General features: G+C 43.7%; 1 protein-coding gene across 4 annotated transcripts in view; it reads right to left on the bottom strand.

The window, feature by feature from the left end:
- APP (amyloid beta precursor protein) overlaps positions 1–25,589 on the bottom strand; it is a 307,189-nt gene that overhangs the window by 92,631 nt on the left and 188,969 nt on the right. For all 4 annotated transcript variants that reach the window (XM_077294003.1, XM_077293999.1, XM_077294001.1 and 1 more), the window contains exons 4-5: positions 8,412–8,524; positions 3,062–3,252 (exon numbers count right to left, since the gene is read on the bottom strand). In XM_077294003.1, coding sequence (XP_077150118.1) covers positions 3,062–3,252; positions 8,412–8,524 — 304 coding nt within the window. The remainder of the gene's footprint in view (positions 1–3,061; positions 3,253–8,411; positions 8,525–25,589) is intronic.

The raw sequence follows: 25,589 nt of genomic DNA, 5'->3' as shown, positions 1-25,589 counted from the left end.
GTTCTGTAATAAAGATTTTTGTAATTAAAGAAAGATTATTTGGGTGATCCCTGTTCTGTGCTCGTATCTTTACCTTACTTTACTCATTTAGTTGTTTTGACATGCATTAGGTGATCCCTATACAAGTAGTTATTGGATTATTATTATATTGTCAGTAGATGGTGCCCACTAACACGTAGGTTCCATGCCTAACGATTTTGAGCTTGGGGAAACCGTCCTTGTAGCCCCAACCCAATGCCAATGGACGATGAGAATGGTAACGCCGAGTTGTCAATTCTATCATAAATTTCCATGAGGACTAACAGAGGGAAAAATACAATGAATTTAAAGATTTTTTTCCCATTATACTAAATGAAGGCATATCAACAATATAGTCTATCACTTTATGACTGGTGGGATCCGAAATCTGGTGCCCTCACCTATCCGGAGTATAAAAAAATCGGCACATTTGGTGCCAAGGCTGTCATCTGTGCAGGAGAACAACACTGCTTCCCATTTATTTTCAGGAACCATGGGGGTCCCAGGGCTGGAAAATATCAATGATTCATAAAAAAGGGAAAAACACTTCTAGCCTTCACCATTCGATTTCTAATATTCACTAAATCAGACACATGAGAAGAGCAGAAGGATCTTTAAAGGCAATCTGTCACCAGGATTTTGCTATCCCATCGAAGAGTATGATGAAGGGCAGATATCCCGATTCCAGTAATGTGTCACTTACTGGGCTGCTTTCTGCAGTGTTGATTATTTGTTGCAGTTCTCTGAATGCTGAGCTCTTTATAACCCCGCCCCCACCACTGATTGGCAGATCTGCACAGTATACACAAAATACTGCCAATCAGTGGTGGGGGCGGGGTTATACAGAGCTCAGCATTCAGAGAACAGCAACAGATAAAACCATTTTTAATGAATATTGCAGAAAGCAGCGCTGTGACTACATGGCAGCAGGTTACTAGTCCTCTAGTGATAATCTCCTGCTGATGAAACACTGATATTATAAAAACTATAGCACAGCCCAATAACTGATGGATGGAATCAGGGCCCCCCGACATCATGCTGCTCTCAAAGAAGCAAAAACCTGCAGACAGTACAATTGATCTCAAGGTCGACTCAAGGATGTATAATTACAGCTTATTTCCTTTATACAGGTAACAAGGCTCCATAGACTGTATACCCCCTAATTATAGACGGGGGCGGAAATTGTTATAACTTGCACTCAGTATCTCTAATATGATACCTGGGAATAGCGGGATTTTTGGACCTTGTTCTATGTATTTTTGCGGTTATACATTAGGTTAGAAGAGTTTCGCCTCCTCCCAATGAATAGAAGATGTGTACTAAGCCCGAAATAATCCAATTCCAAGTTGTCCCTACGTAAAGCACTAGCAATTATACCAGATGGCTGCATGAGAGCGCGAGGACACAGCTTCATCTATGGGGAGAAACTACGCACCGCTCATGAGACCAATCTGAAGGAACCAACGTCCATGGGGCAAATCAAACAACATTTCCCAAACTTTCTCTCTTATGATTTGTTCTGACTTTTTTTTTTTGTTATGGTGGGAGAATATGTTTTGTTGACCGGGTAGCTAGATTCTCCAGATCAGGATAAATATGTGGACACCAAACTTCTATAGTTTTGTTACATTTCTTAATTAAATAAGTGGTGAAAAAAAAAAATCAGAAATTAGTAAAAAAAATTATGTTTGTGCTGTGCTTTCTGACATCTGTCATTTTTTTTATTTTCATGTCGATGGAGCCGTGTCAGGGATGGTTTCTTGTGTCCCGAGCCGTTTTTATTGGTACCATTTTTCGGTTAAAACATATGTTTTGATGGCTTGTTATTGCACTTCTTGCGACTAAGCGATGATTTAAAAAAATTCTGATGATTTGACTTCTTATTTTTTAATTGTATTTAATATAAATAATTTTATATTTTGATAAATTGGACTTTAAATAAAAAAAAAGAGAAAAAGAGGATAATTTTTTTTCTTTAATATTTAAAATAAATCCATCCTGTCACTATGGACATTCTGTTTTGAGGGGAAAAAAAAGGGCAGTGAAACAATCATAAGTGAGAGACACAATAATACAGCAGCGGCCCACAGAGCAAAAGTCACTGATGGTGTCCTGCTTGAGATTCCCCTATGCATGCTGGGAGCTTCAAATTACGTCATCGAAAGAAGGAAAAAAAAATGGAAATGAGACTGGCATTTTACAAATGTATGAATTTGTAAAATGCTTAGTTTTTAAAGGTAGTTAATTAATCCGGTAACATGGTTTAAGGTTTTGGACAACCCCTTTAAATATCAGAACCGCATGCAGTTAGCTTCAGCTCCCCTTAGTGGTGACTATTTATGCAGTTCCCTTACTTTCTGGTTTCTGGCAGGGCGGTCAGTCCTGGTTGAGTGACAGTTCAGGTGAGCAGCAGAGCTCTAATATTAGTAGGACTATAAAGCTCATCACAAGTTCTGCTGTAACACATTTAGCTGTTAGTACTTTGTCTACATTGTTATCATATAACAGAGAATTTGAATAAGACCAAAGCCGGGAACTGTGAGAGCGGTGATTATGGCACCTGCTCTAAGAGCAGGGCAAGCAGAGCACTGGTGATTTTGCAAAATTTATAACAGCAGCTTGTCAGGAGCGGAGAGGGAAGAAAGGGGTGAGCAGCTAACTGCTGTATAGTAATCAATGGGATGAAGAGAGCTGACTAGTATATTAGGAGTTAACTCCTCTTCTGGAATGTATATACTGTACACACTAGACCAGGCACTAAAGGTCAAACATCCATGGAAACCAGCTGTACACTGTAAAGGATAAAAGCATTCATTGAAGGAGAACGAGAGCAGATAGAAAAAGGAAAGCAATTGCAAACTTGCTTACTTTCATGCTGTCTAACAAATTAAAGCAATTGAACAACTTAAAATTAATCTTTTACTAAGCATACATAATAAAACCTTCATATTTTACGATTTAAAAAAAAAGGTAAAAATATTTTTTTTTGTGGGTGGGATTAGTTATTAGCTTCAATAACAACAGCAATCATAAATGATCTCACCTCCTGTCGGCATAGTCAGTGTCGGCTCCCCCCCACCAGACGTCAGAATCGTCCTCAGCGTCGGCTGAGTCAAAGTTGTCATTTTCATCAGCGGCAGGACAGCAAACGAACTCCACACCCCGGAATTTGTCGATGCCACATGGCAGGAGCATGCCATAGTCGTGGAGACTCATACTTCTCTCACTGCAAGACTGGAAACCGACAAAGCTTGGTTACAACATGACCTGTATCAAAGCCTAGTCTGAAGCTGATGAAGTCATGACCATAGAATTAGATAAATCATTCTTCATTGGCTTCCTACAAAACCTGCTTACACCTCATGTCTGAGATTAGTAGGCTGATGGTCAACCCTTGGAAACAAGGAACCAGTGAGTACATTGTCATTTCTATGATGCCATACAATTACAGTCAACAATTATAAAATATCAACTATACATAAACTGCATGTACACAAATATTGGAACACATGTCGTAATCATTGAATTCAGGTTCCTCATTCAGTCCCATTGCCTCTGAGGTATAAACTCCGGCCCCATTGCCCCCAGCTGTATAAAAATCCGTCCCCATCGCCCCCAGGGTATAACATCGGAACCCATCGCCCCCCAGGGTATAACATCTGGCCCCATCACCCCCCAGGGTATAACATCTGGCCCCATCACCCCCCAGAGTATAACATCTGGCCCCATCACCCCCCAGGGTATAACATCCAGCCCCATCGCCCCCGGGGTATAACATCTGGCACCATCGCCCCCCAAGGTATAACATCTGGCCCCCTCGCCCCCGATGTATAACATCTGTCCCCATCACCCACGATGTATAACATCTGTCCCCACTGCCCCCGAGGTATAACATCAGGCCCCTCACCCCCAGTGTATAATATCCAGCCCCTCACCCCCAGTGAATAATATCCAGCCCCTCACCCCCCGTGTATAATATCCAGCCCCTCGTCTCCAGTGTAAAATATCCGGACCCTCGTCCCCAGTGTATAACATCCACTCCTCTCCCCCAGTGTATAACATCCGGCCCATGCTCTCCGATGTATAACATCTGGCCTCTTGCCTCTGGTGTATAACTTAACTACAGAGTCCAGACCTTCTCTGGTATAACATCAGCACAAACACCAAGCCCCTGACGGGAACATCCTGTGCGAGCAGCTGCATGCAGCCTTCCATCACCAAGCACAATGCCGAGCATCGGATAAGTAGTGTAAAGCTCTAAAGCACTGAACTCTAGAGATGTCTTCTGTGCACTTCTCTATCTGTGTCTGATGGACAAGTCTGGGTTTGGTGAATGCCAGGAGAGCGTTACCCGGCTGACCACATTGTGCTCGCTGTACAGTATGGTGGAGGAGGATACTATAGGCTCTTTTACCGTGGTCAGATAGATTTAGGATGGGATGACAGAAAAGCTCCTATAGGTGTAATTTGAAGAGGGCACAATCCTTTTGTCCATATACTGTATAAGGAGACGTACAAAATATACATAATTATGAATAAATAATATTCTAATTGTTCTGGATAATCAACACGAAGACCGTTTTCATTCTCAGTCAGTCACACATTAGAACAGATACATATCACCAGTTGAAAGAAGACACGGGTCCATCAAGGTAAACCTTTCTAGGCCAATTCCACATCATTCATTGTCAGATTAGCTATGCCTCGGATCCGCCTTAGCGTCTTGTACTTGGCACATTTGGGGATTGGCTGCCCCCTTTGGGCTGTGCACATTGTCTATTTAGCTTTCCATGGGCAGGTGTAAAACAGTCGGGTCCTGCTCTGCCTCCGTCTATTTTGACTATGCTGGCACATAGTGAGGAAAGTAGTGTTAGGGTCCGTCCCGATTGGGTACACCTTGTCGCGGAGGGATGGCTTTAACGCTCCTTTGATCATATATCATTGGGTTTTCTACAAGTATTACTATTATTTACTACAGGGCATCTATTGTTTTTAGCCCATTTTTAAATTTGACAATATTTGCCATTACTAGTGCTTTCCACAGACAACTAACTGTAAAAAACCCTTTCCTCCATTAATATTTAGAACCATCTGGTCGCTGGTCCTGTGCACATTATTTGGAAATAATATATCATTGTGTTAAGCCTTTGTAAAGGCCACACATACATTTATACATGTACAGGATTTTACCTCTGAGGCCAGGTACACGCTCCTCAGCACACATGTCCTAGGGGAAAGCATCCGACAGGGGACACAGTCAGCATGGATGACTAGGCCTCCACCTACTATAAGGACCCTCTGTGCAGGCAAGTACAGACTTTTGTGGACGCATAATTTCCAGACAGGGCACAGGAGGAACACACTTTTTGCCGCTGTCTGGTTAACGAGGCCCTATGGCAGTGTGGCAGTATACGTTGGGAAAGGTTTCCAAGATATAAGATAAGTCAAGTGTACAGACGCAGTGGGCCCTAAACCCAACACAGTCCTTCTGCTTTCCAACATTCTTTTTACAATGTGGAGCCCACAACTGAATCCTTTATTCTATATATGGTCTTCGAGGTGATTTATAGAAGGGTAATAATACATTATGATCACAGTAATTTATCTCTCCACCCTAAAATGTTGTTTGCTTTCACAGCTACTGCCTGACATTGAGAACTCCTGCTTAGCTTGTACAGCATGTAGCCAGAATACCCAAACCTTTCCCCTGTTCTCTCATTTTTATACTATTTAATGTATATTCAGTAACACAATTACTACGTCCCACATGCTTTACTCTACATTTATCAACATTAGTGCCGTCTTGCCATCTTTCTATACATAACTGTAGTATTATACATGTGTAGCAGAGCTTAATTTGTAATGTATCATGAATCAGAGTCAGGAATATTTTTTTCTGAAACACTCCAGCATTCCACAGAAAATATACTTAGAAAATGCCTATATGCCTATGTACACGAGGGAGAGACCTGTCAATCACCCCTGGCAGCACTGAGAGAAGCTGGCAGAATGGATGGATTTCAAAGTATATTCCTAGCTGCAATCGTGCAGCCAGGCTCCGATTTCTGCAGCCCGTGGCTTGGACAACATATACCAGACAACAGGCTCGCTTTTCAGTAGGCTGGTGACCATCAGAAGGAATGTTCATAATGTTCATAAACACACTAATCCCAATCACTGCTTGTGCCGGCACGCCTGGCAACTAGCCCATAAATCATCTGATCACCTCAATTATGGTGGTTATAAAAATCATTGATTGTTGACAATCAATAATGCTTGATCAAAGAGAGCAGAACTCAAAATTGGGGACTGGTAATAACGATCGCTCCCAACCCTACGATGTAACCGCCTGGGTTACCACCCTTCTCTTGTAGGAGTGTAAGGAGACATGTCTATTTTCCTACTCACGTTCTGGGTTTAGTTGCCCCCTGCGCAGGCTCGTAGAGCTACATCTAAAGGGGACAAGCTAGCCCCATCATGTCCCAAGGCTACAGCAGCTGCTTAGGTCCCTTCATTACAAGGTGTGGCTTTGGGTGGTGGTTTGGACCCCACCGCCTCTGGTTGTAGAACAGAGCAGAGTTGCGAAACCAGGTACATGTAATAACAAGCTGCCTCCTAAAAGAGCTTCAACAAGCATCTTGATTCTGCCAATTGTTGGGGTCTAGGAGATCTGACCCCCCACTAATCAGGCAACTTTGGTCATTCCTAAGAATCGGCCATCAGTTTTTTTTAGCCACGCTGAGCAGCATAGCAATCACACTGCTGAATTTTTAGCTATGCTGGTCTCATTTTCCGAGCCGTCTCTATCTTCACTTGTCCGTTTTAATAAATGTTATTTAGCTAATAAAAATGTCACTTAACTGCAAATGTTCTCCTGATCTCCATCTGATCTGCCGGGACTCACTGCCTGATCTGCTCTTCATACGCGAAGAGGGTAAGACATGGGCCCTCACTGACACGGGGAGAAACCGAAGACTGGATGGATTGGAATATTTTATGGTCATGTGACTCCAGAGTAACGTCCGATTACTATAAAAAACATTCAGGTCCTCGGTTTGGATGAAAATATGAAGATATAAAGCTCTCATATATCGATGTAGCAGAGGTTACTAAAACACAACGTAAAGTCAAGACGTGATTGTGCTATTCACACATAAAGGAAGGCAGGCGACCTCAGATAGTCGGCTCCAAAATAAAACATAACTGTTCTGTAGCAAATTCAACTCTTCTACATCTATGTGCAAAAGTTTCCGACATAACACTAAAGCGATTTGGGGAATTATGGGGGATCCTTGCTAAATATTAAAAGTACATGGTGGTTTCTATTCTCTCCGGAAAGCAGCCAATGTAGGGAGGAAAGAAGGATCAGGCATGTTAGAATTTAATATGCCTGATCTTTTGTTCACATCTTCATACAAGAAATTGTTGCAGGAAGTGTCTCTAGACTTCCCTCTTCCTCTTCAGAGCCAACTGTATATATCAGGTGGCTGATGGGATTTAGAAGAAAAAATTAAAAATGGAACTGTTAAATTAGCATGTTCAATAATGATATTCCAGAAATAGAATGGGATATTTAAGTTTCGTGAGAAAGCAGCTTTATTACTCAATCAATCTATCCACCTACCTCGTCTAATCAGCCATCCAACCAATCATCCATACACCCTTATCTAACCATGCATCCATTTATAGAAACATCCATCCACCCACTCACCCAATCTAACCGTCGGGCCACCCAATCTAACCGTCGGGCCACCCAATCTAACCGTCGGGCCACTCAATCTAACCGTCGGGCCACCCAATCTAACCGTCGGGCCACCCAATCTAACCGTCGGGCCACCCAATCTAACCATCAGGCCACCATCTAACTAACCATCCACCCACACATCTAACTGTCCACCCACGCATCTAACCATCTATCCACCCATCAACCATTCGTCCACCCAACCATCTATAAAAACTTCCCTAATGAAACATGAATATCATTATGAACATGCACGCGGTTCCAGGTAATACTTTTTCCCATTTACATGTAGCAAAAAGAAAATAAAGATATATCAGAAAGAAGATGTATTTGCTGCCACACACAATAGATGCAGAGGTAGAAGTGACTTGTATTAAAAATGGCACATGGTAAGTGGCATCCCTTGTTACAAATCTTACATTGAATTTTTGATGATTTAAGAATTCACCAGGAATACAACATGAACATACAGCAGACATTGGGTTCGTCAGGCCGTACGTCACTGGTACCAGTAAATGCTGGGAAAGCGACAGGCCACAGGCAGCTCCTGCTGATGGATGTCTCAGCGGAGTCCAAGTGACAGGTCACCGGAGATCTGAAACACTGATAAATATGATGACATTTTAAAGAATATGTTTAACATTTGTGTTACCTCTTTGGCAACAGTGTGCCAGTGCAGATGAGTCTCGCAGATATCCATCCTCTCCTGGTGAAGGAAGCGGCATTTATCAGGAACCAGAAGAGCATCGCTCACAAATTCCCCAACTGCAAAAGAAAAAACGTCTAAAATAAGAGTAAAGTAATGCACTGCAAGGACATGGTTTAAGGAACACACCAAGCGAAACATTGTGTAATGACCAGTACAAAGCCTGATGGGGCGACGAACAACACAGGGACTTTTCTCTAGAACAACCTGATCGGTGACAGTTTGGCCTTTGGGACCCAGCAGGGGCTGCAACCATCAGTCCATTCTCTCCAATGAGAGTGGTAGGGACCATATGTGAGCACCACTAATGTAGACAATGAATGGATCAGTGCTCACGCATGTGAAATACGGCTCCATTTATACAAGAGAAAAGGAATCCCCGATCTCCAGTGGCCAGACACCAAACCTTCACATATTTATCTTCTACCTTGTGGATAGAATTTTCTGATGCCACCATTAACATGGCTTAACACGTCTGATCCATGTATTTTTCACTTTTGGCTAAAGTCTGCTGGTTCCTGAAGATATTCAGGTGCTGTTGTGCTTATTTTATGAAGGTTTTCCCTACTTTCCAACTCTCCTAATATGTCTTGCCAGTTCTGGGGAAAAAAGGAAGACCTCCTGGACTCTCGGAAGACATGACAAATCAGTCATCTGAAATATGTTATAAAATCTAGTAACCAGCATTTCTGGAAGTTTTCTTCTGCATGACATATCTTGCAATTTTCCAGAAGGCCATCACTGAAGGTTGACCTATTTCTAGTTTCAGACAAAGCTTTCTATGATCCAATTATTCCATGGTTCACCCTCCATTTTTTCAGAAAATATACCAGTCCACTTTTAATTTGAACCTATGACATTGTCATTGTACATAGATGACATATCAGTAAGTTATTTTCTGGATCATTCTATAGAAGATGGACCTTAGTGGTAGGTGTCTGCTGCCCAAGTCATCTCCAAGTTGGGTTGGTTTATGATGGACCTTTGGGGCCCATGGTTAGGGCAGATGCTGGTCTCACCAATTCAACCCTGAGTATAAATTAACTACTGTAACAAACTGCAAAATGAAGAATATTCTATTGCAGATCACAGTAAGACGTGTCCTCCCACCGTACATACACCACCACAAAGAAAGCGGTGAATAAGAAGGATCCCCCAGAGTTACGTATCGGGCCCGCAGGCAGCCGGCGTGCACGGCTCAGTCGCAGACATACAGGGAGCACGTTCTACGCTACTGTCAGCAGTCTGCTCGCTTTGTCAAGATCAGAAATCCAAGCAGCAATTCGGGGAGTAAAACTAGGTGAAAAATGGGATCACAGGAAAACTGGAAAATACTATGAGAGCGATACCCCACCGTGCGGAAACATGGTGAGGCCCAAAGGTGATACTGAAAGCTTCAAAAAATAGTTGTTCTTTCATTTCACAGCACCAAAAATCACTTAGCAGCAGCCAGTACCGGAGAGTTTAGAAATACAGGATTAAATCTAGAAATACAAGACGTTATGACGCTAGATGCCAAAGGAAAGGGATGGAACATTTCTCTATGAGGTGGGGTTGTCAGACTTTCCGAGAAAATTGTATAAAAGGGCAGATGAAATGGCAAAATCATAAAAGAAAGTATAATCAGGGGCTCTAACCCCGGTTGCTTCAGCACAGGCTGCTCTGTGGTACCTGTGAGGACAAAAAATAATGGTGTCCCATTGTTTTTCCTCACCTAAGCATTAAAAGGGTTGACCCAGAAATCCATTTTTTTTAAGCTGATCTGTGCTGTATTGTGACATGTAACACCCCTCTACATGTAGTTTTGTTTCTCTCTTTCGTTTCTTTTGAATTTCACATTAATCCCAGCACATACTTTGTTTACCTGCAGCTCTACCAAACATGACAGCTGCCACCGCCCGGCCTTTGTGTCCAGCACCACCATCTTCACTCATTGGCTGTCACTAATCTGCCCCTGTGCGGACCTCTGTCATCACTCCAGTATTGGAACTAACAGAGCAGTGTCCTGTGTCTGTGGAAAGCAGCACAATCACTGCACTCCGCACCACATCCACATGGGGGACAGTGTCACATGTCTCCACATCACATCCACAGTGGTGATAGAGCGTCACATGTCTCCGCACCACATCCACATGGGGGACAGTGTCACAGGTCTCCACATCACATCCACAGTGGTGATAGAGCTTCACAGGTCTCCGCACCACATCCACATGGGGGACAGTGTCACATGTCTCCACATCACATCCACAGTGGTGATAGAGCTTCACATGTCTCCACATCACATCCACAGTGGTGATAGAGCGTCACATGTCTCCACATCACATCCACAGTGGTGACAGAGCTTCACATGTCTCCACAACACATCCACAGTGGTAATAGAGCTCCACGTCTCCACATCACATCCACAGTGGTGATAGAGCTTCACATGTCTCCACAACACATCCACAGTGGTGATAGAGCTTCACATGTCTCCACATCACATCCACAGTGGTGGTAGAGCTTCACATGTCTTCACATCACATCCACAGTGGTGGTAGAGCTTCACATGTCTTCACATCACATCCACAGTGGTGATAGAGCTTCACATGTCTCCATATCACATCCACAGTGGTGACAGAGCTTCACATGTCCCCACATCACATCCACAGTGGTGGTAGAGCTTCATATGTCTCTACATCACATCCACAGTTGGGACAGAGCTTCACATGTCTCCACATCACATCCACAGTGGTGATAGAGCTTCACATGTCTCCACATCACATCCACAGTGGTGACAGAACTTCACATGTCCCCACATCACATCCACAGAGGTGATAGAACTTCACGTTCCCACATCACATCCACAGTGGTGATAGAGCTTCACCTGTCTCCACATCACATCCACAGTGATGATAGAGCTTCACATGTCCCCACATCACATCCACAGTGGTGGTAGAGCTTCACATGTCTCCACATCACATCCACAGTGGTGATAGAGCTTCACATGTCCCCACATCACATCCACAGTGGTGACAGAGCTTCACATGTCTCCACATCACATCCACAGTGGTGGTAGAGCTTCACGTCTCCACATTACATCCACAGTGGTGACAGAGCTCCACATGTCTCCACATCACATCCACAGTGGTGGTAGAGCTTCACGTCTCCACATCACATCCACAGTGGTGACAGAGCTCCACATGTCTCCACATCACATCCACAGTGGTGGTAGAGCTTCACGTCTCCACATCACATCCACAGTGGTGATAGAACTTCACATCACATCCACAGTGGTGATAGAACTTCACATGCCTCCACATCACATCCACAGTGGTGACAGCTTCATGTCTCCACATCACATCCACAGTGGTGATAGAGCTTCACGTCTCTGCATCACATTCACAGTGGTGACAGAGCTTTGCATGTCCCCGCATCACATCCACAGTGGTGACAGAGCTTTGCATGTCCCCACATCACATCCACAGTGGTGATAGAGCTTCACGTCTCTGCATCACATTCACAGTGGTGACAGAGCTTTGCATGTGTCCGCATCACATCCACAGTGGTGACAGAGCTTTGCATGTCCCCGCATCACATCCACAGTGGTGACAGAGCTTTGCATGTCCCCACATCACATCCACAGTGGTGACAGAGCTTTGCATGTCCCCGCATCACATCCACAGTGGTGACAGAGCTTTGCATGTCCCCGCATCACATCCACAGTGGTGACAGAGCTTCACATGTCCCCACAATCACATCCACAGTGGAGATAGAACTTCACATGTCCCCAGATCACATCCACAGTGGTGACAGACCTTCACATATCCCCACATCACATCCACAGTGGTGACAGAGCTTCACATGTCCCCACAATCACATCCACAGTGGAGATAGAACTTCACATGTCCCCAGATCACATCCACAGTGGTGACAGACCTTCACATATCCCCACATCACATCCACAGTGGTGACAGAGCTTCACATGTCCCCACAATCACATCCACAGAGGTGATAGAACTTCACGTTCCCACATCACATCCACAGTGGTGACAGAGCGTCACATGTCCTCACATCACATCCACAGTGGTGACAGACCTTCACATGACTTCGCATCACATCCACAGTGGTGACAAACCTTCACATGTCCCCACATCACATCCACAGTGGTGACAGAGCTTCACATGTCTCCACATCACATCCACAGAGGTGACAGAGCTTCACATGTCCCCACATCACATCCACAGTTGGGACAGAGCTTCACATGTCCCCGCATCACATCCACAGTGGTGATAGAGCTTCACATGTCCCAGCATCACATCCACAGTGATGATAGAGCTTCACATGTCTCCACATCACATCCACAGTGGTGGTAGAGCTTCACATGTCCCCACATCACATCCACAGTGGTGGTAGAGCGTCACATGTCTCCACATCACATCCACAGTGGTGATAGAGCGTCACATGTCCCCACATCACATCCACAGTGGTGACAGAGCTTCACATGTCCCCACATCACATCCACAGTGGTGGTAGAGCTTCACATGTCCCCGCATCACATCCACAGTGGTGGTAGAGCTTCACATGTCCCCACATCACATCCACAGTGGTGGTAGAGCTTCACATGTCCCCACATCACATCCACAGTGGTGGTAGAGCTTCACATGTCCCCACATCACATCCGCAGTGGTGATAGAACTTCACATGTCTCCATATGACAAAATGTTATACCTAGGACACCTTGCAGAATGCTGACAGGGAGTCTGTTACAAATTGTCAGTGTTCTGCATCTTAGGTATACACACAAATTATATAGAAAGCCCGGACTACCCCTTTTAAGGCTTGTATAACAGGACATCATGAGATGTGCACTGCCTCTAATCACAGGCCCCAACGGGTGCAACGGAGGTTACAGCTTGTGACAGTACTTGCTTGTATTATTTTGCAACATTCCCTGCCTTTTGAAGAAAATAAAAAATTGGAACATTGAACAAATCCTATAAGCCCAGAGCTAAAATGTTGTCGGATTTAAGAGAGAATAAAAATAGTGACACTTTAAGTTTTCTAACTGTGTCCGGCATGAAAGGTTGTGAAACTTAGCAAATCACTTTATAAGGAATGTGTCTTCATTCCTGTATAATAATTGTATGTAAGTGGCTTCCGAGCTCCTGCTTATCTCCAGTCTATTTACCTGCACTGAACTCAGAAAATCAGGAGTACAGATGATGGCAGTGATGGGTCCGCACCCAGCTCCTGTCATCTCCTAGCAGTGCTCTGCTTATGAGAACAAGCTTATCCCCAGAGGTAGGGCTCACTCAGACGTGCCTGATTTTTCATCGGTATCGGTATGCCAAAACCAGGAGTGTCTCCAAAACACAGCGCAGGAGTCCATCATTCATTATAACTTTTCTCTGTTCCACTCCACTGTTCCAATCAAAAACTGATGAAAAATCACTGATGTCTGAATGAGCCCCAAAGCGCCCGTTATTCTCACGTAGGAGGAAATCAGCCTGATTATTTTGATGAGATGCTGATCACGAGTTTCAGAGATTGGTCCTAGAGTCAGTTTTTCTCATACGTGGAGGGAAAAAAAAAAAAGTTATCCACCTTCTCCTTTCTCACAGCCTGTGAAAGTGTGAAAGAATCCGAGTGCATTCTGATTTTTTCCTGGACCAGTAGACTTGCATTGACAATTTTGATCCAACGCAGAGATCAAAATCGGACAGGTCTCCACGATTTTCCACGGACCACTAAAAATCCAGGACATGTGAATGGCCCCATGGAATATCACAGGTACGAGTGGTGTTGGTGAAAAACAAGGATAGTACTCGTGTACACGATAAATGGACGCCTGAATGAGGTCTTGGTGAGACACAGGTGCTTAGCTGACCCATCACTGCCATCTTCTGTACTCCAAGTGAGTATGTTCCGATATCAATGTAGTGGATGGCAAATAGGCTGGGGGAAGATGGGGGCGGGTGGGGGTGAAGACACTTGCATTTTATTTTTATTTTTTTGCAGGAATGAAGAAATATCACCTAATAAAGTGATTTGCAAAGTTTTGTAACTTTCCATGCAGGCAAAATCTATTAATCTGAGTAATTTAGTAAATTGCTCTCAGCTCAAGTTCTGCTTCTAGACTTGTGACGTCTCATATTACGCTTGATTACCAGACTTTGCGGAATTATCTGAGCCCAAAACACAAGTCAGCTGGAATAGAAGTTCCCTGACTTTGCACGTCGAAAATTTACAGCATAAAAAAAAAAATCAAATCATCAATGAGGACAGCAGTAAATTGTGCATTTGTGAGCCGCCATCCCAGCTCCCATCACTAATGTGTCGTGCGATGACTGCGCCAATGTGAATCAATGTGATTGACACAGGAAGCTCACACCGGCCTTGGATATCACACAACTCGCACAAGTTTGCCAGATCTAGAAATGGAAGCAATGATGCCCTGTCCAAAACAGACAGGAAGCTCCCGCAGACCTGATCGCATGTGTCAGGGCCAAAGCAAGAGGAACAGCGGACGAGACAGATGGAAAAGAAAGATTAAACTCTCATTCATGAAATAAGAATTGTACTTTCTGCAAGGGCTAAAAAGAAGATGGTAAAATAGGTTACAATTTCATGGTTGTAATGTGAAAGTTTGATTTTAAAAATAAATCAGACTGGAGTAAAAATTACAAGTCATAAAATGACCTATTAATTTGTATGGAAAAGTGTTGTGAGCATGCGAAGAGAGCATACGCAGAGACTGCTGTGCAGTGAGCGTGTGCGGAGAATGCTGTGCAGTGAGCGTGTGCAGAGACTGCTGTGCAGTGAGCGTGTGCAGAGACTGCTGTGCAGTGAGCGTGTGCAGAGGCTGCTGTGCAGTGAGCGTGTGCAGAGGCTGCTGTGCAGTGAGCGTGTGCAGAGACTGCTGTGCAGTGAGCGTGTGCAGAGACTGCTGTGCAGTGAGCGTGTGCAGAGGCTGCTGTGCAGTGAGCGTGTGCAGAGACTGCTGTGCAGTGAGCGTGTGCAGAGACTGCTGTGCAATGAGCCATCAGAAAAAGAGCTATTTTTTTTTTATCAAGTTTTTATATTAAAAAGAAATTTTGTAAAAAAATAAAAATAAATTCACACCACTATCTTTATTAAAAAAACCAGCAAATTTTACACTGGCCGCTAGACCAAATATTAGGCTCGTATTTCCTGTTCTTCACATGCACATAAGCGGCAATACACTAACTCATAGCTGTGATATCACCTATTGTGAATGGTGGATCCTGTGTTATCTACTGTATATAGAGGTGTTATCAGTCATTGTACAGGAGGAGGAGGTGAGCTGTGACATCGTCTATTGTGAATGGTGGATCCTGTGTTATCTACTGTATATAGAGGTGTTATCAGTCATTGTACAGGAGGAGGAGGTGAGCTGTGATATCACCTATTGTGAATGGTGGATCCTGTGTTATCTACTGTATATAGAGGTGTTATCAGTCATTGTACAGGAGGAGGAGGTGAGCTGTGATATCACCTATTGTGAATGGTGGATCCTGCGTTATCTACTGTATATAGAGGTGTTATCAGTCATTGTACAGGAGGAGGAGGTGAGCTGTGATATCACCTATTGTGAATGGTGGATCCTGCGTTATCTACTGTATATAGAGGTGTTATCAGTCATTGTACAGGAGGAGGAGGTGAGCTGTGACATCACCTATTGTGAATGGTGGATCCTGTGTTATCTACTGTATATAGAGGTGTTATCAGTCATTGTACAGGAGGAGGAGGTGAGCTGTGACCACCTATTGTGAATGGTGGATCCTGTGTTATCTACTGTATATAGAGGTGTTATCAGTCATTGTACAGGAGGAGGAGGTGAGCTGTGACATCACCTATTGTGAATGGTGGATCCTGTGTTATCTACTGTATATAGAGGTGTTATCAGTCATTGTACAGGAGGAGGAGGTGAGCTGTGACCACCTATTGTGAATGGTGGATCCTGTGTTATCTACTGTATATAGAGGTGTTATCAGTCATTGTACAGGAGGAGGAGGTGAGCTGTGACCACCTATTGTGAATGGTGGATCCTGTGTTATCTACTGTATATAGAGGTGTTATCAGTCATTGTACAGGAGGGGGAGGTGAGCTGTGATATCAGTTACTGTAAATTGTAGGTCCTTTTCCATCTGCTGTATATAGAATTGAATCAGTCATTGAATTTCAAAATGATCAGACCATGTCCCTGTACGGTCAGACACAGCCATTACACAGTACACAGCAGGAGCACATTTATAAGATTATCTCAGCACAGGAACATTTTATTTAAACACATCCAATTGTGGAACTTATTATTATTCCAAGATCTATTGATTAAAACAAACTTTTGTTTGTGAGAGAACCCCTTTAAGAAACAGCGCCACTCTTTTTTCATAGGCTGTGTATGGTATTGCAGCTCACTTGGATGGGACTGAAATGTTGACAGGAGATGACCTGCAGATAAGAGTGTTGCCATTAGTGTACTCTAACTGCACCCTCTTCCATTGAATGACATGTTTGGAGCTGCAGACTGTGCATAATCCAGGCTCCATTCATTGCTGGCTGGTCATTCTGTTTGTCAGGAAGACGTTCAGAGCCAAATCACTGCCAATAATCATCTTAAGCAAATCAGATCAACTGGATTGTTCACTTTTGATCTGAATATCTGCTTGATCTTCGTGTCTGCATTTGGTCTTGTAAATTGAGAACAAAATTGTGAAAATCTGATCTGGTGCGAAAGCAAAGAAATAAAATCGAAGTCACAACTGAGAAACTGTTCCTATAAGGGTTATCTGTTTCTGCCAGATTTAAACTAAAATCTTGCCTTCTCCAGCCGAGATGCTGATGTTCTTAAATCTGGTAATAAGGGATCACGGGCCAGGCAAAATCCGGAAGGAAACTTGTAGCTAAAACCTGGATATGGGCAGCAGATGTCCAAGACCATAATTTGTATTTACACTGGCAAAAGCCGTGGGAGCACGGGGCGGAGGAGAACGGGGCGGAGGAGAACGGGGCGGAGGAGAACGGGCTAAGAATCTGCCGCTTACAGGGGGTAAGGTTTCATTAGATTGCAGAGCTGATATTTTGCAAGGTTGTCAAATGTTTGAGCTATGTGGGGCTTTTGATTGAGAATCTTAATACAAATGTAGGTTTCTTAGAGGAAGGAATCATAGAATGGTAGAGTTGGAAGGGACCTCCAGGGCCATCATGTCCAACCTCCTGCTCAATGCAGGATTCACTAAACCATCTCAGACACATGTCTGTCCGGCCTCTGTATGAAGACTTCCATTGCAGGAGAACTCACCACCTCTCATGGCAGCCTGTTCCACTCATTGATCACCGTCACTGTCAAAAAGTTCTTTCTAATATCTAATCTGTATCTTCTCCCTTTCAGTTTCATTCTATTGCTTCTCGTGTTTCCATGTGCAAATGAGAATATGTATGATTCCTCTACACTGTGACATCCCTTCAGATATTTGTAGACAGCTATTAAGTCTCCTCTTAGTTTTCTTTTTTGCAAGCTAAACATTCCCAGATTCTTTATCCGTTCCTCGTAGGACATAGTTTGCAGTTTGTGTTTCTCTCTTCAACCTGTGAAATATTGTGACAGTGACAGAGTCGCGTATGCCTCCAAATCGCAAATCACACAAGGCAAACTGTCCAGAGACTTAAATAAAAGTTCCACACAACATGTGACTTGGCTTTTATTTGCAGCAAATTGAAAAAAGTGAAAATAGTCAAACGACAGCAAGTCGCAGACAAGTTGCACTAATGTTTCTGTTGTGCGACTTTTCAGAGAATTACCGTTATGCGACATGTGGCGCCATGTGGCCCATAATTGGAGCCAACTTATAGGGGTTGTCCCACGAACAAAGCTATTTTTAATCAATAGATCTTGGATTAATAATAATTTCCACAATTGGATGTGTTTAAATAAAATGTTCCTGTGCTGAGATAATCTCATAAATGTGCCCCTACTGTGTACTGTGTAATGGCCGTGTCTGACCGTTCAGGGATATGGTCTGATCATACCACAGCTCCTGGGCAGGGGAGGAAGCAAAAGACTATACAGAGCGGACAGCAGGAGATCACAGCTGATTCTTTTAGTGAGGTAAAACATTGCATTAAAGCAGGCAGTGAAATGTTTTGCCTCACAAAAATAATCATCTGTAATCTCCTGCTATCCTGCCTGTATACTTTCTTTTGCTTCGTCCCCTGCCCAGGAGCTGTGGTATGATCAGACCATGTTCCTGTACTGTCAGACACGGCCATTACGCAGTACACGGCAGGGGCACATTTGTAAGATTATCTCAGCACAGGAACATTTTATTTAACACATCCAATTATGGAAAGCATTATTATTTCAAGATCTATTAATTAAAATGTACTTTGTGAGAAACCCCCTTTAAGTTTTTCCTGGTGGCAGCAGCTTCCCACCCAGGGCTCCAGTTTACAAACCTTGGTAATCGACAGATCGCCAAGAGATCCTCATTTAGAAAATAATTTATTTAGATGGGCAATCCACTTAAGGCTATGTTCACACATTGCAACATTTTTTAAGCAGCCAAAACCAGTTCTCTTGGCAGTAAAAGTGCTGCGTTGAAAATGCCCATTTTTGGGTGGGGGGATTGCTTATGTGATTTGTCTACACTCTCTCAATTTGCAGGTTCTCATTACTTTCTATGGGTGAAAAACACTGGAAGGATGGGCATGTTACAGATTTAAAAAAAAAAACAAAAAACTGCAGTTTTCCAATTCTGCCAAAGATTTGTCTGGTGACAACTTGAACAATACCATGTTGAGGCCTTCACGAGGGAATGTTACTCCGGTCTGACACCCGAGATTATGGTGTGGGGTGACATAATGTACGGTAGCCAGATCCCTCAACTCTTCATTTCATGTACACTTACTCACCGTTACATTGATTTGGTTGTGGAACCAGAGGTAAAGCCATTTCAAAGTATTCCAGGAGTTATTTTACAACAAGATGCCAGACCACATGTTGCTGGAGATACGCTTAGCAGTCAGCGTGGCCTAAATGTGCTACCATGGCCTGCAGCGTCTCCAGACTCGTCTCCCATTGAGCACATCTGGTATGTTATTGGTCAAAGAGGAAGCAGCCAGCAGTGGATCTTGATGATTTGCTTCCCAGTTCATTCAGAACAGCAGAACATTCTTCAACCATTTATTTTATTTTTGGGGGTTTTGTAATCCACTTTCAGCCCTTTTAAAAATACATTTAAATCTTCTAGACAACCCCTTTAAAGTATGGTATGTATTTTATCCTGAGACATATTGAAAAATGCTAAAAGCAAAACAAATATTTTCACAGATTTTATAAAGGACCTAGGGTCATGGTTCTTTTAGGTGTATGGAGGTTATCATCAATATAGGAATGGGTTCTTAACAGTTATACAGCAGTCCAACCATGGAACGTCCTACCCGAAGGGTTCGTTACAGTTACAGCAGTCCAACCATGGAACGGCCTACCCCAAAGGTTCTCTACAGTTACGGCAGTCAACCCATGGAATGTCCTACCCCAAAGGTTCTCTACAGTTACAGCAGTCAACCCATGGAATGTCCTATCCCAAAGGTTCTCTACAGTTACAGCAGTCAACCTATGGAATGTCCTACCCCAAAGGTTCTCTACAGTTACAGCAGTCAACCCATGGAATGTCCTACCCCAAAGGTTCTCTACAGTTACAGCAGTCAACCTATGGAATGTCCTACCCCAAAGGTTCTCTACAGTTACAGCAGTCAACCCATGGAATGTCCTACCCCAAAGGTTCTCTACAGTTACAGCAGTCAACCCATGGAATGTCCTACCCCAAAGGTTCTTTACAGTTACAGCAGTCAAACCATGGAATGTCCTACCCCAAGAGTTTACAGTTACAGCAGTCAAATTGACATAATGTAATTGGAATATGCTTAACTAAAAAACATGGGTTATAATGACTAAATAATGAAAAATACATAGTTGATTGAGAAAGGTTGGACATGATAGACCTACATCATTTTCAGCTCATGTAAGAATGAACAGAGGCAACTGTTAAATAGGCTGACGAGGGCCATTATTACTGTACCTCGACTAGGAAAGTTGATGTTCTTATTAGATGAAAGTAGGAAGCCTCTGCATACAAATAGCTACGTTTCAAAGCATGTTTCAGAAAACACAGATCAAAGGACTACACAGCAACAGTACACACAAACATGGATCTTGGAGTAATGAAAAAAAATCCCTTTTGATCTTTTTGGCCTGGGAGGATTACATTAAAGACATAAAAATACATAGAAAGTCTAATCTCAACATAAAACAGGTTGGAGCCAGAGGACTAATAGCGAGTGCAGAAAGAGGCAGAACCCTGCAGTCAATGCTTTAATCATCAAGAGGCTACTAACGTAAATATATCATTATATACTGTATATAAAATATATATGCGTGTCTATTCGACATGTGGTCCCCCACTTCAGGCCCACAGATGTTAGCACACACTCAGTTTTAGACTTGGGTCTCATTTACACATCAGTTTTTCACGTACGAGTCTATAGGGCTGCTCACTTATCGGATTTTTTTCCTTCGACAGAGCAGTGCAAAATCACAGAGACGTGTCCGATACTGATCAGAGTATCGGAACAAAATCAGCAATGCAGGGCTAAGGGTCCGTGAGATAAACAGACAGCATTCAGATGACTTAATATACTGAAGTCATCTTATTATATTGCACTCTGTACTTACAATTGCTAATTTTGCCTTTCTACCCAGATAATTCTTCTCTTTTCCATTAGGTCTATGACATCACATGATTAAGAAGACTAGCTGAATACTTTTAAGCTCTATGTAGAAACAGGAGGTCAATTTTCCCTGTAGGACTCATAAGTCACTGCAAAAGTCAATGGCGGGGGGGGGGGGGAGGGATTTGGGGGCAGCAGGGTCAAGAGATGAGCCCAAAGACTAGGCCCTAAACACTACAGCAATCCAAAACCACAAGTAGATGAGCAACAACAAAGACACAAGATTTCCGGGGTCTGAAGAATATCTGTTAGACAGACAGGATTGTAGACATCTGACAGGTACATTATCTCCTTGGAAATAACCTGATACTGAGGTTACAAGGCGGCTATGGCTGCAACGAGCATAGCGTAACCAGAGATTACACTACGGGGATGCTAAACAATAAAGGCCCGTGCACACTTTGCAGATTTGTTGTATTTTTTTTCTGTGCAAATGTGTCACAAAACCTGAAGGGTTTCCCGATGCCAGCAAAGTGAATGAGAATCCTGAAGTCTCATGCACATGATGCTTATTTTTACCTTGCAGATTTGGTGCAGATTTAAATCTGCAGAAAGTCAATTCTTTGGGTATGTACACACGTTGCGGATTTCCTGCCGATCTGCAGCGTTCTTTTCCGTGCAGAAACGCTGCAGATCCGCAAGTGATTTACAGTACAATGTAAATCAATGGGAAAAAAAATTGCTGTGCTAATGGTGTGGAAAAATCTGCATGGAAAACGCAGCAGATTCAAAAAAAGGACCATGTCAATTCTTTTTGCGGATCTGCTGCGCTTCTGCATCCATTCCATAATAGAAATCCACAGGGGTAAAAAATGCATGAAATCCGCATAGAATTTACAGCAAATTGGCAAAAAAAAGCACAGATTCTGACCTGCATTTTCTGCTAAGAAATGCAGAATCTGCACAGAAAATTCCACAGGAAAATCCACAACGTGTGCATATAGCCTTTCAGTGTTTCTGCTGCAGATTTCACCCATAGTAATGAATGGGGGAAAATCTGAAATGAAAATGTATGCAAAAAAAAAAAACGCAGAAAACCTGAGGCAAAAAACGTGACTATTTTATGCTGTGCTTTTCCTGCCAAGTAATGCATAAATGGTGCAGAAATTTCTGCACTAAATACTTAGAATGTGATACAATCCTGACAAACAATTCACACAGAGTCGACCAGAGTAATAATTACAGAATCCTGTTCCAGTTGTGGCATCTTGCTAGTTTTAAAGAGGTTGTCCACTACCTTTATATTGATGACATATCCTTGGGACAGGTCATCTATGTCTGATCGACTGGGATCTGATACCTGGCAACCCCACCCGATTAGCTGTTATCAGTGTCGGCGGACGCCGGCCGCAAGTACTCACTTGTGAGCTGCTCTGTGTAGTGGTGTAGTTGGTACTGCACGTCCACCTCCTATGCAAAATACTAGTGGTGTCCCCAACCTGTAGCTCGGGAGCCACATGTGGCTCGCGGTCCCATGAATTGTGGCTCGCGGCTGCCTGTCAGCTTGGTGCATTAGCTCCAGTTTTAGCAAACAGGTATGAAGAGCACATCTCAAAATGGTGAATTTTATGAGCAGTCCTGTACAGTAGAGCAGATCTGGATGCACATATGCTGGTCTTAGGGGTTTTGAGATAATTAAAGTATGGTACGCTGGAGACAAGATGACAACACCTGTCAGAGGAGGTGTTTGAAGCTGGATGTGACAGTGTCTTGGGAGTTCTTTATAGGAGAATACTGAATAGGGGTATTGTAGGAACCCCTAGATCTTTGTATACTGCTTTGGGGTGCTTGATTTTTGTGGAAAAGCTTTGGTTGCCATTATACCTATAATGGGGCTTTGGTTGCACCTATTGTGAGGGGGGAAGGAGCTGAATGTGGCTCTCGACGCTCTCTCAGAGCTGAATGTGGCTCTCAAGGTCAGAAACATTGGGGACCTCTGGGCGGATGTGTAGAACCCTGCGGTGGCTAATACAAGTAGAAGGAGAAGCTCAGCAAGTGAGTTCTATCGGCCGGCAGCCACCACCAACACCGATGACAGCTGATCGGCAGGAGTGCTGAGTGTCGGACCCCGGCCGATCAGACATTGGCAGCCTATCCTGGGGATAGGTCGTCTATGTAAAAGAAGTGGACAACCTCTTTAAGATAACCAGATTGACTTCAGATGGGTGTGATGTAGGACCGCCATGGTGTGATCTTTGACCACACAATATGTGTTCAGCAGCCATAGCCAAAAGGTAGGATTTTTTACTGGGATTGTTACATCTGGGTAAGTTATCACCTGTCCAGAGGTAGGTGATAGCTTGGTGACCTCCTAGAGATGGCCAACATGACTCCTACTGATCATTGAAATGGGGCTCTGAGATGTCTTGGTAGAACGAACGGATGGTGGCAACGCGCTCCACTCACTGCCAGTCATAGTCGGGAACAAGTGTCATATGGTTATACAGTGGCATATAAACCTCCTAATGTCTACTACCGACATACACTGCAAGACCAGAACGTCTAGGCTATAACCCTAACCCAAATTAGTTAAAAAAAAACTGTACAATATACATTTATTGGTCACAGAGTACAATACTACAAAATATATATTACAAAAAAGGAAATAAATCTTAGCTTTGCACAGTTTGGTGCAATAAGAACTTCTAATGCACATCTGTCTGATGACAAAAAATAGTTTCTACAAACTTCTGCTTCCGAGGACGCAGTGAGGGACCTGACATTTCTTGTTCTTTGTCATCCAATTAGAGAAAAACAAATGTTAAATAGTAAGAATAAGAAAAACTGAACAGGAAGACTGGCTTGTAGATGACAGTACCTTCCACTGCCGCACAGACAGCTGACACCCATCAAATGCATGTACCCCGAGGAAAAAAAAAACCCTGGGCTCGCTGTGAGGCCTACAACTGTCAGAGGAGATGATGGGACTAAGCACAGTTCTGGGTTTATAGAAATATATATTAGCGCACATCTAAAAATTCCCACAGTAGACTAACTACTTCTCAGTCCAATATAAAGGGACCAACACCGGCGCGAATAGACCCTTTAGGACAAGGGATCTGGGTCACGGCAGGGCCTCACATAATTTATATCTGACATAAAGAGAACATCTCCTCTCTTAATACATGAACAATTCTTTGTGTGACGCAGCCTGGTCAACTACTAATGTCAATAGTTAAGCCAGCCACCGTCTGTCTTCACATCAGCCAAGACAAAGCATGGGTCTGGCTACATTTATGGAGTTTTACACTTTCAAGAAAGTGGATCTCAAAACTTCTAAATTACCAAACAAAGCAGGTACTCAGACTCCACGGGTTCAGTGCAGGCTCCCTGCCACCGATCTGATTTCAGTATTTTGGCTGCAGAGGTGACGTGACATCATGTCGACAGTGTACATCACCATTATAGCCGATCACTGTGCTCAGTGGCTTGTGCCATGTTCTTTGGCATAGCTATTAAGCTCAGTGATTGGATCCAGCGGCATTGCGCTCAGTGATTGGCTCCAGCAGCATCGCGCTCTGTGATTGGCTCCAGCAGCATCGCGCTCAGTGATTAGCTCCAACGGCAATGTGCTCAGTGATTAGCTCCAGCAGCATCGCGCTCAGTGATTAGCTCCAGTGGCATTGCGTTCAGTGATTAGCTCCAGCAGTGTTGCGCTCAGTGATTAGCTCCAGCAGCGATGCGTTCAGAGATTAGCTCCAGCAGCGTTGCGCTCAGTGATTAGCTCCAGCAGTGTTGCGTTCAGTGATTAGCTCCAGCAGCGTTGCGTTCAGAGATTAGCTCCAGCAGTGTTGCGCTCAGAGATTAGCTCCAGCAGTGTTGCGCTCAGAGATTAGCTCCAGCAGCGTTGCGCTCAGAGATTAGCACCAGCAGTGTTGCGCTCAGAGATTAGCACCAGCAGTGTTGCGTTCAGTTATTAGCTCCAGCAGCGTTGCGCTCAGTGATTAGCTCCAGCAGTGTTGCGTTCAGTGATTAGCTCCAGCAGCGATGCGTTCAGAGATTAGCTCCAGCAGTGTTGCGTTCAGAGATTAGCTCCAGCAGTGTTGCGTTCAGAGATTAGCTCCAGCAGTGTTGCGTTCAGTGATTAGCTCCAGCAGTGTTGCATTCAGAGATTAGCTCCAGCAGCGATGCGTTCAGAGATTAGCTCCAGCAGTGTTGCGCTCAGTGATTAGCTCCAGCAGTGTTGCGCTCAGTGATTAGCTCCAGCAGTGTTGCGTTCAGTGATTAGCTCCAGCAGTGTTGCGCTCAGTGATTAGCTCCAGCAGCGTTGCGCTCAGTGATTAGCTCCAGCAGCGTTGCGCTCAGTGATTAGCTCCAGCAGTGTTGCGCTCAGTG

Source organism: Ranitomeya variabilis, chromosome 3, assembly GCF_051348905.1.
Source record: "Ranitomeya variabilis isolate aRanVar5 chromosome 3, aRanVar5.hap1, whole genome shotgun sequence".
Classification (NCBI taxonomy): Eukaryota; Metazoa; Chordata; class Amphibia; order Anura; family Dendrobatidae; genus Ranitomeya; species Ranitomeya variabilis.
The sequence above is the reverse complement of the archived record's forward strand: the minus strand, read 5'-3'. Positions and strand labels throughout refer to the sequence as shown.